Source organism: Artibeus jamaicensis, unplaced genomic scaffold (assembly GCF_021234435.1).
Source record: "Artibeus jamaicensis isolate MK-2021 breed Jamaican fruit bat unplaced genomic scaffold, CSHL_Jam_final contig_548, whole genome shotgun sequence".
NCBI classification, from domain to species: Eukaryota; Metazoa; Chordata; class Mammalia; order Chiroptera; family Phyllostomidae; genus Artibeus; species Artibeus jamaicensis.
The window spans coordinates 14,670,459-14,684,451 of NW_026521883.1; the positions used below are offsets into that span (position 1 = coordinate 14,670,459).

Consider the following 13,993-nt stretch of genomic DNA (forward strand, 5'->3'; position numbering starts at 1 on the left):
GTATAATGAACACCTGCATAGATCACTGATTTCACAATCCAACCTGAAAACTCAAATTTTGGGTTGTCTCATCCTCTAACAATTATAATCCACCCCCAAGGTCTGTTCCTGACTTGCTTGGCAACTCTGTTTTTGGCAGAACTTGAATTAGGGAACAGGATTTCAATATTTTCTCTTACTCCTCTCTTCCAGGGTCTCTCAACCTCCACACTATAGACATTTAGGGCTGAATAATTCTTTGTTGCAGGGGAGGGTGATGCCCTGTGAACTGTAGGACATTTAGTTGCATTCCTGACCTCTACCCACCAGATGCCAGTCACACCCCTTCCCAAGTCATGACAGCCAAAAACGTCTCCAGACATCACAGAATGTCCCCTTTACAGGAGTGGTAGGTGGGAGTGGGGAGGGAGCAGTGGGAACCACCGCTCTCTAGTCTGTGAGGCTCCCAAGACTGAGAAAGAAACTTGCCAGGACGACCTGGCCACCGCTGGACTTGGTTCTCCAAGAAACCTTAGAGCCATGTAATTTACCAAGTCAGTGTGCTTCACCATGGCCGCACGTTAGAATTCCCCGAGACATTACAATGACCAGCTGGGCATGAGCATTTTCAAAAGCTCCTCAGAAGATCTAATTTGGAGATGGGCTAGACAATCTCTGAACTAAGTGTACTTAGCAGTCTTAATATTTACAAAAACTCAAATAAAAAAATCCAATTTTATTTGAAATAGGAAATATCCAAGTAGTTGTGGAGCAAGAAAAAAATTTCACATGTCAGTAGATTACAGAACACAGGCCACAGGAGGTATTTTACTTCTGCTTTTTGTGGTTCTGCTATTATCACAGAGTAATTGAAAAACTGGGTCCCTTTGGGAATTCTGGGCTTTTTAACAGTTTGACTAAAGATGCAGCACTTGATGTAGAGCAATTTCTCTGGTGTTTGTAACTCAGTGACTCTTTTGACCAAAGAACATCAATTGGAGGGTTTTAAAGAGAAGAGCCTAACCCAGGGGAGACTTCCTGAATGTAGTGTTTGGGACTGGCAGGGAGGGAGAATTGAGACTGAATAATAATGGTGGACTAGGAAAGGAGGTCTTATGATAATGTTTTTCAGCAGACGAAACACATGATCAAATCATTACCTCTTTCCTTTGTTAATGCTTCAGAACAGCAGGAATAAAACCAGACAATGAAGGTCTTTTATCTCAGGATGGAGAATTATGTCCATAAGGTGTACACATCCTGGCAGCTGTCAATCCTGTTCCTTCTGGCCGCCATAAGGGCTGGCTGAGATTCTCAGCCAGGTACTGATCTTCTGAACGGAGCAGGATACTGGAGAAGGTGTTCCACTTTCCACCTGACCTAGGCCACTCACTTAGCTTCCCTGACATTTTGTGTTCTTATAAAAAAAAAATCTATGAAGCTCAGACTGTCTCTATGAGGACTCAATTAGATAATACGTGTGAAAGTGCTTTGTTTACTGTGAAGGCTGAGAGCTATGTTATCTCCAGGGACCTTCTATCCTGAAGACTACACTAGACCGGGAGCCAATGGCTTTCTATTTTTGGCTGCTAGGGTACGTACAGAAGAATGGATGAGTGCAGTCATTGACTTCACTTGTCAAATGTCTGTCCTCAAGTGGGCAATTAGGAAAAGACATTTGAGCTAAAAATACAGAGTGATGTATTTTTCATGACTGAGGGTTATGATTGTATTTTAGGTTATTACATACTAAAGACCAGGAAATTAATTGGTGCCCTCTAAAAATGCAAAGAGCAAGGGATTATTCTGATAAATGGTTTCCATTTAAAAATTCCATTTGGTTTCCCAAATTTATCTTGTCTCCTGAGGTTTCTGAATGCCACAATGTCCTTCTCTTATGCTTTCCAGCTGCATTCTACTGCTTCTTACATCCCTGGGTTTGGAGCATATCAATATTTATATAATAGTAGTGGCACAGCAAAACCGGGGAGTTAACCCTTTAGTCCCCAAATTCATGGGCATATGAACTGAAACCACTGTTTCCTCTTTCAGTTTAGTTTTGGTTGATATTCAGAATGTAACCTTTGTGGATTTGAAAATAAAGCATTTGGTGTTACTGTTTTATACAGATAATCAGATAATACAGTGAGACTATCCAAATAAGTCCATGGTCAAAGTTCCAAGTTATTAGTGTGCACCCAGTAATGAAACTTCACATGAAAGAATGAAAGAAACAGGGTGGAGAGAAGGCTGTTTCAGGAGTCAGTTCATGCTATTTCTGGGGAGGGGGGCTGGTAGAGCAGAGGTCAGTGTTTTCAAAACTTCATTCAGATGCTTTTCCAATTAGGTGTCCCTAGTGGTTAGCAGAGAACACTGGGCAGATCTGCCCCAGTCTCAGGAAAACGTAGATACCTGGATGCCATCTTTCCATCAGCTCAGCCACCTGTAAACCTGGAACTGAGCATGCTGCTACATTATCACACTAAGTTCATGTTTCTCTGGTTTGTCTTCAAACTGTTCTGCCTCCAGGTCTGGGTCAGGGTCCAGATGGTGGATTTCAATGATAAAAATATAGATGAGGCCTCCAATGACAGCACCAAGCAAAGGGCCCACTACAGGAACCCACCAGAAGTTATTTCCAACTCTGAAATCAAACAAGGAGTTAGTAACACATCACTTGGGCTTCCTCCTGCTATTACTGCTTATGATTCACCAACCAGCACATCTTTCTCACGCTACGGCTCCCTTTGCACACAGCAACAGGTAAGTATAAGGGCACTCACTCGCTGCAGCTTGGCAGCCTGGGTTTTCCAATACCTCTGATTTCAGATGATGCACTCCATTGTCCTATGAGTACTTAATGAGAGACTTTGTCCCATTTATTTTCCTTTCAGAAAATATTGTCCTTGAATATGGTCATCATAGAGGGCATCTAGTAAAAGTGTAGGGTGATTATTCAGGAGTTTACTTTTTGTCATCCTGAAACAATGAATTCTGAGGATTATGACTGGAAAGATGGGGGGAGGTGGGGGGTCATCACAGGTGTATGAGGGCAGCTGTGTTTTATGAGGACACAGCTTAAAGTTATGTTCTGATGAAGCTATTGTGCTGTGATTCCCTGTCCCCTCCAGAAATCCTCAATGTCACTACATTATATTGAAGGTATAGTTCTATGAGAAAGCAGCTGTTTTTGTGAATTGTCATCCTCTCTTTGGGAGACAAGAAGTCCATTTACATAACTCAGTAGAAAGGACCATGAGTGCTCAGAAGCAAGGACAACTATGTAATATATTGCATTGGATACATACATTTGAGTTAAGACTTTTTAAAATCAGGGCAATGATGAACAAAAACGAATTCAGGAAAATGTGGAGGAGAGCAGGGGAAGCAGGAGGAACACACTGATACACGTGGGGGTTTCATAGTGTTCTGGTGAAGGGAAGAATTCATGGCTGTGCTTAATAACATACTATCATTGTGCTTAATAACTACACATAGGGTCTTTTGCTTTGCATCAAATTTTGATGAAAAAGGATAATAAGGGAAATAAGCACAAACAAGAGGCCTGTCCTAGGATTCATGAGACTGAGTTCTAATCTCAGGATTGTCTAGGAGGTCTTTGGACAAGTCTCCCCCTCTCTGAGATTCATGCTTCCATCGGCACAGTGGTCTCTCCCATTGGATCATCTGCACACTCTTAGATTCTGAACCTCCCATCTTCAATGCTGACTCATGGGAACAGCACCGAGATTGAGCATAGCAGCCACAAGATGTCACTCTTACTGCATGGGAGAAAGGACAGGGCACCTCTGTTCCCACAGCACCCTTTACCATGTCCCCAAATCTAGATGGAACTTTCTGTGAGAGGTATAGGGGTTTTAAAGAACCAGGAGGTGCTCCATTCCCTTTCTTTCATCACTATTTTATAGTGGACCTCTCACTGTCACTTAACAGATTATATATAAGATATCTCCCAGGACACGTGTTCTCCTTTCCCTGGATGGACTCTCCTCCTATCAGAGCTGAATGCCTTGTGTCGGGGTCGCAGGTCATAAGTGGAGGGGCTCAGATGGGGCTCCCTGTCTGGTTGTTTTACATGTACACAGGGTCATTTGTGCACTATAATTTTGCTGGAAAAATGTCTGTGCTAATTGCTTAAAGTGCCATCATCAGGGATTCATTCCTTCAGATAAACTTTTGAAAAATTAAAATTGCCCCTGAAACCCTTCATTCATTAAGTCATTAATATATTAAAGTGAATTCATGGAGAGAACCTGAATAGGGAACATCCTAATGTTTACTGGAAAAGCAAGACTCAGCCAGGGTCTGTCTGTTGATACTGGCTCTTGTTGGGCCTTCTGGTGGCTCACTTCCTGGTCAGCCTCACTGCTTGCCATACAGGGGCAGGAGGGGGTGGGTGGTTCCTGAGAAGAAGCATCCTTGGCTTTATCTGAGGGTGCAGGTCCAAGCTTGGATATCTACCAAGATGCTTACCTTGGCTATAGAACCTTGAAAGGATGGCACACTGTAGGGACACTTTGGGGTGCTGCTGTCTCTCAAAGGTTTTGTTGAGAATTTCTTGGTTGAGGATTATCGGCAAGCCTTGCTTTTTACTAACTAGTTTCTGCTCCTTCTACTCTCTTATTTTTAATCCATTTTTATATTATTATGTCAGATAAATTTTGCAAATTTAAGTTCTAAGCATGTCAAACTTCTGCCCTAAATATTTTGTTGTTTCTCATAATCTATAGAATAAGGAGAAGCAACCCCCCCAAATTTTCATTCTGGGAGTTTAGGACCTCTATGGTCTGTCAATAATTGCCATCTCTGACCTTCATGCACCCTTCCAGGTAGACTGGATCACTTGTTGTTTTAATATTCAGTGTTTGTATACAGGATCCTCTCCAACTGAAATATCCTTGGAAATATCCCATTTAAAATGTCTGGGTACCACAAAATGGTCACGTGTAACTCCCATAATTTCTAAATTTGGGGCTGCAAACCTTCTCAACTCCTGGAGGCAATTAGTCAAATCTCTTTTGTGGCACTTCTCAGCTTCAGCCTCATGTAGGAGCCTATGCTAGCTCCTCTGAAACAGAACATAACAGCACGAAGGGCAGCAATTGGGTTTTAACCATCTTTAAAGCATAAGGCCTTAAATAAGAGATTGGGTAGCTGCCTGGATAAATAAATAAATGCATGAAGAGAAAAGACCCTGGTGCTAAAAGGGGACATGGAATTCAGAAATTTGGCATTTAGTGATTCAGTGTTCTTCCACAGATATGGTCTCCTACCACATACCTAGTAAAGCCAAGAGAGAATAGGCAAGATCTCTGCCTGTTCTAGAACCACCATCACTCGTAGAGCTTTGGTGAATCACCATGCAGGTCTCAAAGGGAGACTAGGTCACCTTGGGGCATCTTAGTTCTAGGGGCCTGTGTGAAGCTAACAGAAGTGACTTGGTGGTGGGGGTAGTGGTCTCCTGAGTGAAGCTCAGGAACATGGGATTAAAACAAACTCATGGGTTGATTCTGGACTCTAGGAATAAGGGGATCTTAAAGACTTATGTTCTGAATCTCCACTAGAAGAATGAAAAGGATCATTTTTAGCTGGAGACACTTTATTCAACCTTCTTGTGTTCTGGTGCTTATTATTCTGGAACAGAGCTCCTTAAATGGCACTCCTGATATTTTTGGCCAAGTAATTATTTGTTGTGGGGATCTGTCTTGGATATCATAGGGTGCTTAGTGGTTTCCCAGTATGCTAACCTCTACCCACTAGATGCCAGTAACAACTTCTGCCCCCAGCTTTCCCAGTTGTGACAACCAAAAATGTCTCCAGACACTGCCAAATGTCCTTGGGGGCAAAATGCCTCTGGTTGAAAATCACTCTTTTAGAAAATTCATTATATTTCTTGTTTCTTAAAGATAGGACTATTGCTTGTTTCTTCTCATAACCCTCATTTCCTCAGACATGTATGGAACACAGTGTATACCCATTCCTTTGTTCAGTAACTTCTACTGAACTCTCTGTGTGCCAGGCCCTATTTTCATGCATACAGCCATGAAAAAGCTGTCAAGGTCTCTGTCCTCCCAATGCTGGCACTTGAGCAGCTCTCAACGCTGTCTGTGGTGGTGATGTGAATGGTGAGTGGTGTCAGTTACTCTAATGGCTTGGTCCTCATACTTGTGAAGGCCAGACAAACTCTCACTTAAATAAGGTCATCAGGTGGGTATGACTATTTGTGCAGGTCAGCATTTAGAGACATTCATATCTTTTGTTCTCACAGCAAAGATTAAATGAAAATTTGTTGCCAAGTGTTTTTCTTACTTTTCTTTCTCCGTGTTAGAGCCCTATTTCCTGAGGAACCAAAGTAAGTTCCTTTCTGGTAGAGAGACATGGTGAATAGGTAGGATGAGTCACTGTGACTTTAAGCGTGGGGAGTAGGAAGGAATTAATGGGCAAAGTTTGTCCTGGCAGCTTGGCACTAACCGTTGGCATAGTTCCTCAGCACATTCTAAGGTTGAAAGCACAGGGTCTTGCCATTTTCTGTGCACAGGCTCTCTTTTATCTCTGACAGAATTTTTTATTCATGCCTAAAGACCCAACTCAGCTCTTTCTTCAGTGGTGCCTTTCCAAGTTTTCCCGGGCAGAGCTAGTCTTTCCTCAGAACTTTGTCCGAGGGGTTGCCAGACCATTCATTACTTTGCTCACAGCTACTGACTTAGCTAATTACAAATTTCCTGGCCTGGCTCAATGATCACAGCATAAACAGCGTTCAGTGAAGATCTGCTGAATGAATGAATCAATCAATCAATCAAAAAAGCACAGCTAGCATGGGTCACTAGAAAGAGCCTTGAAGTAGTACTGAAAGATGTAAATTCTAGTCCAACTTTGTCAGAAAGTGGATCTGTAAATTCACTTGTATCTCTTGTATCACTTGTATCTGTAGATGATTGTATCAGAGATATAATCAAAATATTCACCTAAAACCATATACCGATTATTTATAGAACAGGACTGTCTCTTTGGAATTCTTTCTCTCTGTCTCTCTGTTCCTCTTTCTCCTTCTCTCTCTCTCTCTCTCTCTCTCTCTCTCTCACACACACACACACACACACACACACACACACACACACACAGCCCCATGTTATCACAAATCACCAGTAAAACATTCCACATTCATGACCAGAGCATGCACTTGACCTCTACCTCTGCAATCATACTCTCCAGGATCCCAATTCAAAGCACAGCCTTCTCTGATAAAGCACAGCCTGAATCTTTCTCTCTCCTCTGCCCCTACCCATTGCCACTTACCTGAAGACCTCAAACCCCCATCCGGCCAAAGCAGTGAACAGTCTGGGACTGAGGTCTCGAGCTGGGTTCATGGCACAGCCACTGTTCAGCCCCAAAGAGGAAGAAAGGGTAACAATCAGGAGGCCAATGACAATGGGTTCTAGGCCTTTGGGGACTCCCAAGTTTCTGGAGTCAAAGATGGCAAAGACAACCACAAGGAGAAACATGGTGGCCAGCACCTGTGGAAGGAGAAAAAGTACAAAGCTTTATACTTTAGCTTTGTAGTCTGTCGGTTCTCCTGCCTCAAAATTCACTCCTTCCTAGCCCCGGCTGGTGTAGCTCAGTGGATTGAGCGTGGGCCTGCGAACCAGACAATCGAGGTTGGATTCCCAGTCAGGGCACATACCAGGTTGCAGGCCGGTTCCCTGCAGACCAGTTCCCAGCAGGGGATGTACAAAAGGCAACCATACATTGATGTTTCTCTCCCCCTCTCCTTCCCTTCCCCTCTAAAGATAAATAAATAAAATCTAAAAAGAAATTCACTCCTTCCTGTTAAAAACAAACCTAGTAATAACTAACATACACTGGGTGAGCACGCTGTAACAGACACTCATTTTATCATAGCACTCTTAGGTGTGGGTGCTAATATTTTCGTGTACAAGTCAGTTCCCTGCCCAAGGTCACACACTTAGTGGCAGTCAGGTATGGACCCAGAGAGTTAGGCTCTAGAGAATGTTATCTTTACTACATTCTCTTGCTAAACTACTACCCAACTAAACAGAAAGACAAACTGCAGGCTGGAAAATGAACAAAGAGGCTCCTTCAAATTCGCAAGACTAATTTGTGAGCTATCAACAGGTAAATGGGGAAAGAATTGAACAAAACACATTCATAAAACAAAAGCAGAATTAAGAAACAAGAAAAAACTGATTTATAATGAAAATAAATACAAGCAATACCAAAAGTTAGAAAAATGACAGCAGTTCTCTCAGGCTTTCCTGGCAGAGCTAAACATGCTCCACACTTCTGAAAAGAAACTCAGCAGGGATTTAGTAATATGCATTCTAAAAATTATTCAATTTGACCTCATTGGGTATTTGACAACCATATCATAAAAATAATCTAAAATACGGAATAATCATAGAACAGATGTGCTCATTAACCATTACGGTTGACCCTTAAATAACATGGGTTTTAAACTGCAATTTTTTCCAATAAATACTGTAAGTGTACTTTCTCTTCTTTATGATTTCCACAATAACATTTTCTCTAGTTTACTTTATTGTAAGAACATATAATACACACAACATAGAAAATATGTGTTAATCAACTATTTATGTCACTGGTTGAGTTTCCAGCCAAAAGTAGGCTAATAGTAGCTAAGTTTTGAGAGGGTCAAAATTTACATGTGGGGTTTTGATTGCATGGGGGTGGGCACCCCTCACCCCCATGTTATTCAAAAGTTAACTGTACTTATAATATTGAAAAACTGGAAGCCGTGTAAGTACACATCAACAGGGAAATCAGTGCCCATTTTATAGTCTACTATATAGTCACTAAAAAGAGTAGCCCTGGAGCCACTTCTGGTCAAGATGGAGGCATAGGTAGACACGTTTCATCTTCTCACACAACCATAAGAAGGATCACAACTAACTGCCAAACAAAAAACACACAGAACTGCCAGAAAATTGAACTGTATCAAAGTCCAACAACCAAAGATTTAAAGAAGCCATATTCATCCAGATGAGTAAGACGACCAGGGGTGGAGAGGACAAGGCATGGCAGTGGAGAGGCAGTGATGACTAAAACATCAGGGAAGAAATGAAGGCCAGTGAGGTGGGCAGCTCCACATTCATGTGTGGCAGATAAAAATCTGGAAGGACTCTTGGGGAGCAAACAATCCCAGCCTCATGGCAGACCATGCAGCCCAGTACTGGGAAAATGAAGCCCCATAACTTCTGTCTATAAAAACCAGTAGTGGTTGGAGCATTGGAAGAAACTGCCAGTTTTTTAGGACAGTTTATTTAAAGTGGCTGCACAGTCCTAGAATATACACAAACCCGTCCACTCTGGGAAACACCACTAGAGCAGCAACTAGAGGGGTACTAGACACATACAGGGAGAAGGTAAAGTGACTGGAAATGGGGTGAGTGCCAAGCAAGCCTCCACAAACCAGACAGTGGCATTGTCCTCTCTCCCACCCCTCCCCCACATACAGAGCCACAATGCAGGGAAACAGGTACCCAGCCCTGGCAAATACCTGAGACTCCACCCCACACAACTTAACAGGTGCACTAAGGTAGGGAGTCAAAGCAGCTCTACCTAATACACAGAAACAAACACAGGGAGGCTGCCAAATTGAGAAGACAATAAAATATCACCTAAATGAAAGAACAGAACAAAGCCTCAGAAAAAGAACTAAATGAAACAGATAGCCAACCTATTAAATGCAGAGTTCAAACCACTGGTGATAAAGATGCTCAGAGAATTCACTGAGCACAGCAAAAACATCAGGGAAGAAATGAAGGCTACACTAAGTGAAATAAAGAAAAATTCACAGGGAACTAACAGCGAAGGGAAGAAAGCCGGGATTCAAATCAACAATTTGGAACCTAAGAAAGAAATAAACAGTTAATCAAAACAGAATGAAAAAAATTAAAAAAAAAAAGAGGAGAGAATAAGAAGACTCTGTGACATCAGCAAAAGAACCAACATCTAAATCATAGGGATGTCAGAAGGAGAAGAGGAAGAGCAAGAAATTGAAAACTTATTTGAAAAAAATAATGAAAGAAAACTTCCCTAATTTGGTGAAGGGAATAGACATATAAGTACAGGAAGCACAGAAAGTCCCAAACAAGCTGGGCCCAGAGAGGACCACACCAAGACACATCATAATTAAAACGCCAAAGGTTAAAAATAAAGAGAGAATCTTAAAAGTAGCAAGAGAAAAAGCAGAGAGTTACCTACAAAGGAGTTCTCATAAGACTATCAGTTGATTTCTCAAAAGAAACTTTGCAGGCAAGAAGTAGTGAAAGTGATGAAAAGTGAGGAACTACAACCAAGATTATTCTATCCAGCAAAGCTATCATTTAGAATTGAAAAGCCCATCAAGCGCTTCCCAGAAAAGGTCAAGCTAAAGGAGTTCATCATCACCAAGCCATTATTATATGAAATGTTAAAGGGGCTTTTCTAAAAAAAAAAAGATCAGGTCCTGGCCAGGTAGTTCAGTTCATTAGAGCATCGTACTGACTAGGTTGTGGGTTAGTACGTTGTAGGTTAGTAAGGTTGTGGGTTTGATCCCTGGTCAGGGCACATAAAAGAATCAACGAACAAATGCAAAAATAAGTGGAGCCACAAACTGATGTTTCTTCCTCTCTTCCTTCCTCTCTCTCTAAAATCAACCAATAAATAAACATTAAAAAAGAAAAATAAGATGAAAACTATGAACATTTAAATGACAACAAACACAACTATCAACAACTGAATCTAAAAAAATAGGAACAAAAATAAACTAAGCAAACAACTAAAATAGGAACAGAATCATAGAAATGGAGATCATTTGGTGAGTTATTAGTGGGGAGGGGGAAAGGGGAGAATAGGGGAAAGATATAGGGATTAAGAAGCATAACTGGTAGGTATAAAATAGAGAAGAGGAGGTTAAGAATAGTATAGGAAATGAAGGAGCCAAAGAATTTACATGCATGACCCATGGACATGAACTAAGAGAGGGGATTGCTGGAGGGAGTGGGAAACCTGTCAGAAGGCAGCAAAGGGGGAAAAATTGGGACAACTATAATAAAATAATCAATGGAGTATACTTAAAATATTTTAAAACTATAATGCTAAACGAAAGAAATCTGTTACAAAAGACCACATATTGTATGATTCTACTTACATGAAATGTACAGAATATGCAAATCTAAAGACAAAAAGTAGATTAGTGGTTGCCTCGTGCTCTGGGGTGAAATGAAGTCAAGGATTATAGATAACTGGTATGAGGTTTCTTTTTGCAGAAATTGCTCTAAAATATAGCGATAGTTGCACAACTCTGTAAATTACTAAAAGCCATTATTGTAGAGTTTAAATGGGTCAACTGTATGATATGTGAATTTGCATCTCAAAAAACTGTTTTAAAAAAATAGCCCTGACTGGTGTGGCTCAGCTGGCTGGGCATCGTTCAGCAAAGCAAAAGGTCACTGGTTTGATTCCTGGTCAGGGCACATGCCTGAGTTGCAGGTTTGGTCCTGGGTCAGGCGCATCTGAGAGGCAACCAATCAGTGTTTCCCACACCAATGTTTCTCTCCTTCTCCCTCTTCCTCCCTTCTCCTCTCTCAGTAAATAAATAAATAAAATCTTTAAAAAATAAATATAAAAGCTAAGAGGTAACATTTAAAAATGCTTCTGACATTAAGTTAAAAAGTTGTATGTGCATTATATTTCACATTTATAAAAAATGCATAAAAGGAAACTTCTAAGAGAATATAGAAAAAAATGATAACAGGTATTCTGGAGGCTTTTAGCTTGTTTTTCCCCACTTTGTTTTCTAAAGTTTCCAAACTATTATTTTACTTTAATAGCTAAAAGACAGTGACTATTTGCTGAACACTTATTCTCAGCCAGGTACTTAACATGCTTTATCTCATTAGGACTTCAGAATAACCTATGGTATAAATCCTATTATTATTCTCAGTTTACACATGAGAAAATTTACATAGAATGAGGTTAAGAAACTTGCCCTGATGCCCGAACTGATAAGCAGAGGAATCAGGATGGCAACCAGGCAACTGATTTTAGAGTTTAAGCTTTTCATTATTTCATCTGCTTTCTGAATTAATAATATTACAAGAATTTACATTCAGAAAGACATGTTCTCCCAAGAGCTCTCTTCTCTGGAAAACCTATTCCACTCTCCCAGGCTGAGTAGAACCTTCAGCCTCTGGGCTCCCGTTGCATTCTGACTTGACTTCTATCTTGCCATTGTCACCCTACAAGGAGTGATCCATATGTTACTTGTCGGCGTCTTGGTCCTGTACCCCTTGAACAAGGAACAGCATGGGGCTGTGCCTTAGTAGGCACCAGTAATTATAAGGTAAAAGAATGATTGTTAATTAAATTATAGAATATACTTGAACAATATTTGGAGCAAAACAATTTAGTTATCTTGAGATAAGGTGACCTAAAAATGTCCTGGGGCCAGCTTACTCTCCAGAGGAGAAATTTTGCAGTTTCTTTTGTTCTTATGTGAACATTTTGTTCTTCAACTAGATCTCAAATTCCTCAGGCAGATGATGTTTACAATACATTTTCCTCATATTATTCATTCTAGCCTGATCAGTAACCCTGTAAGGGCTAATATTAGCCCCATTTTATAAATGAACAACCTGAGACCAAAAAAGTTCAGTAATTTTCTGACATTGCATAGGGAGTTGGCAGAACCATTATTTTAATCTAGGCACTTAAGCTCCAAGCCTTGGATCTTTACAACTTACATTTCCTTTCAACTCATAGCCCTGTGTCCTTTAAACTCCAGACACAGGGCTGATCACATAGTTAGTGTGCAGTAAGAATTTGTTGCCTGTTTGGTTTACTGGCCAAAGTGTAAAGGAACAGGGTGGAGGCCATGAGAACTTAGATTTTAACGTAGATTTTTCACCCACTGAATGGAGGAAGGCAGAGTCAGCAAACTGAAAAATTCATTTATTCACATGTGCACTCTCACTTGTGTAAGTCCTATACACGAGAAAAAGACTTAGAACTGCTGGAAATTTCCTTCTTCTCTTCCTCCTTCCCTTCCTCCCTTTCTTCCTTCCCTGTGGCAAGCAGCCTTCCTGGGATACAGTAAGGGAGGAAGAGTCTGTCAAGCTGACAATGTTGGTCCCACTACAAAATGACCAGAATAGATGTGCTATTGGCTACACCACAGGTTCTTGGATGCAGCTTGTTCAAATGTTAATGAGGCAGAGAAACTTTGATATTTCTAACTTTCTTAAGAATTTTAATAAACTTATTCACATGAGGAGACAGAGAGGGTCTGTGATAATATAAGGCTCAACTCCCTCACTTCACAGTCTTTGAATTGAGATTGAAGTGTCTTTTCCTGTGTCTCCACATTCAGATCATGTGCACAAGAGACATAATAGTGAAGCAAACCCTACTTGCAGCTACAGAGGTTGAAATGTTCAGTCATCTACTATTTTCTGGACCTCAACTGGTATGAACAAGTGTATATATTAACAAGGAAGCAGAAAACTTTTTGCCAACAAAGCTTGGGTGATGCCTAGTGACCTTTGGAAACGCAACCTGTCTTTTCTGATAAGCCTGTAATTGCTCCCATGCAATTTCCTTATTAAATTCCATCTTTTCACCGCAATCAACTCTCTGTTGACTGTACACTTACTTGGTCTGCAAATGCATTCGCCAGAGACAGATAAGGAGCTGGGTATGTTGCAAAAATGTGTGCTGTTGCATTTTCTCCCACGATGAGTAGTTTCCCACCAGCAAAGGACATAAGTCCATCTGTGGAAGACAGAGCTCTGTAGGTTATGTTCTCTGGGAAGGGGTGAGGGAGACCTATGCCAGGTCTTGTGTTAACTAACAGTAGTCAAACACTCAGGTTTACTTTGGAAGATCCATATTATTTGCCTTCACTTTATAGTATGATGAGTTCAGAGACGACCAGAGAAGTCACAGGCTGGCACTGGCTGCCCTCAACGGTTCA

The 13,993-nt window shown here is 41.0% G+C and overlaps 1 protein-coding gene across 1 annotated transcript in view; it reads right to left on the minus strand.

Moving 5' to 3' along the window:
• Positions 1 to 695: 695 nt before the first annotated feature.
• The window catches only part of AQP9 (aquaporin 9), a 45,892-nt gene continuing 32,594 nt past the window's right edge, over positions 696 to 13,993 (minus strand). Inside the window, exons 4-6 of the mRNA XM_037151004.2 lie at positions 13,673 to 13,791; positions 7,297 to 7,514; positions 696 to 2,623 (exon numbers count right to left, since the gene is read on the minus strand). Of these exons, the coding sequence (XP_037006899.1) occupies positions 2,449 to 2,623; positions 7,297 to 7,514; positions 13,673 to 13,791 (512 nt within the window). The 3' untranslated portion in view covers positions 696 to 2,448. The remainder of the gene's footprint in view (positions 2,624 to 7,296; positions 7,515 to 13,672; positions 13,792 to 13,993) is intronic.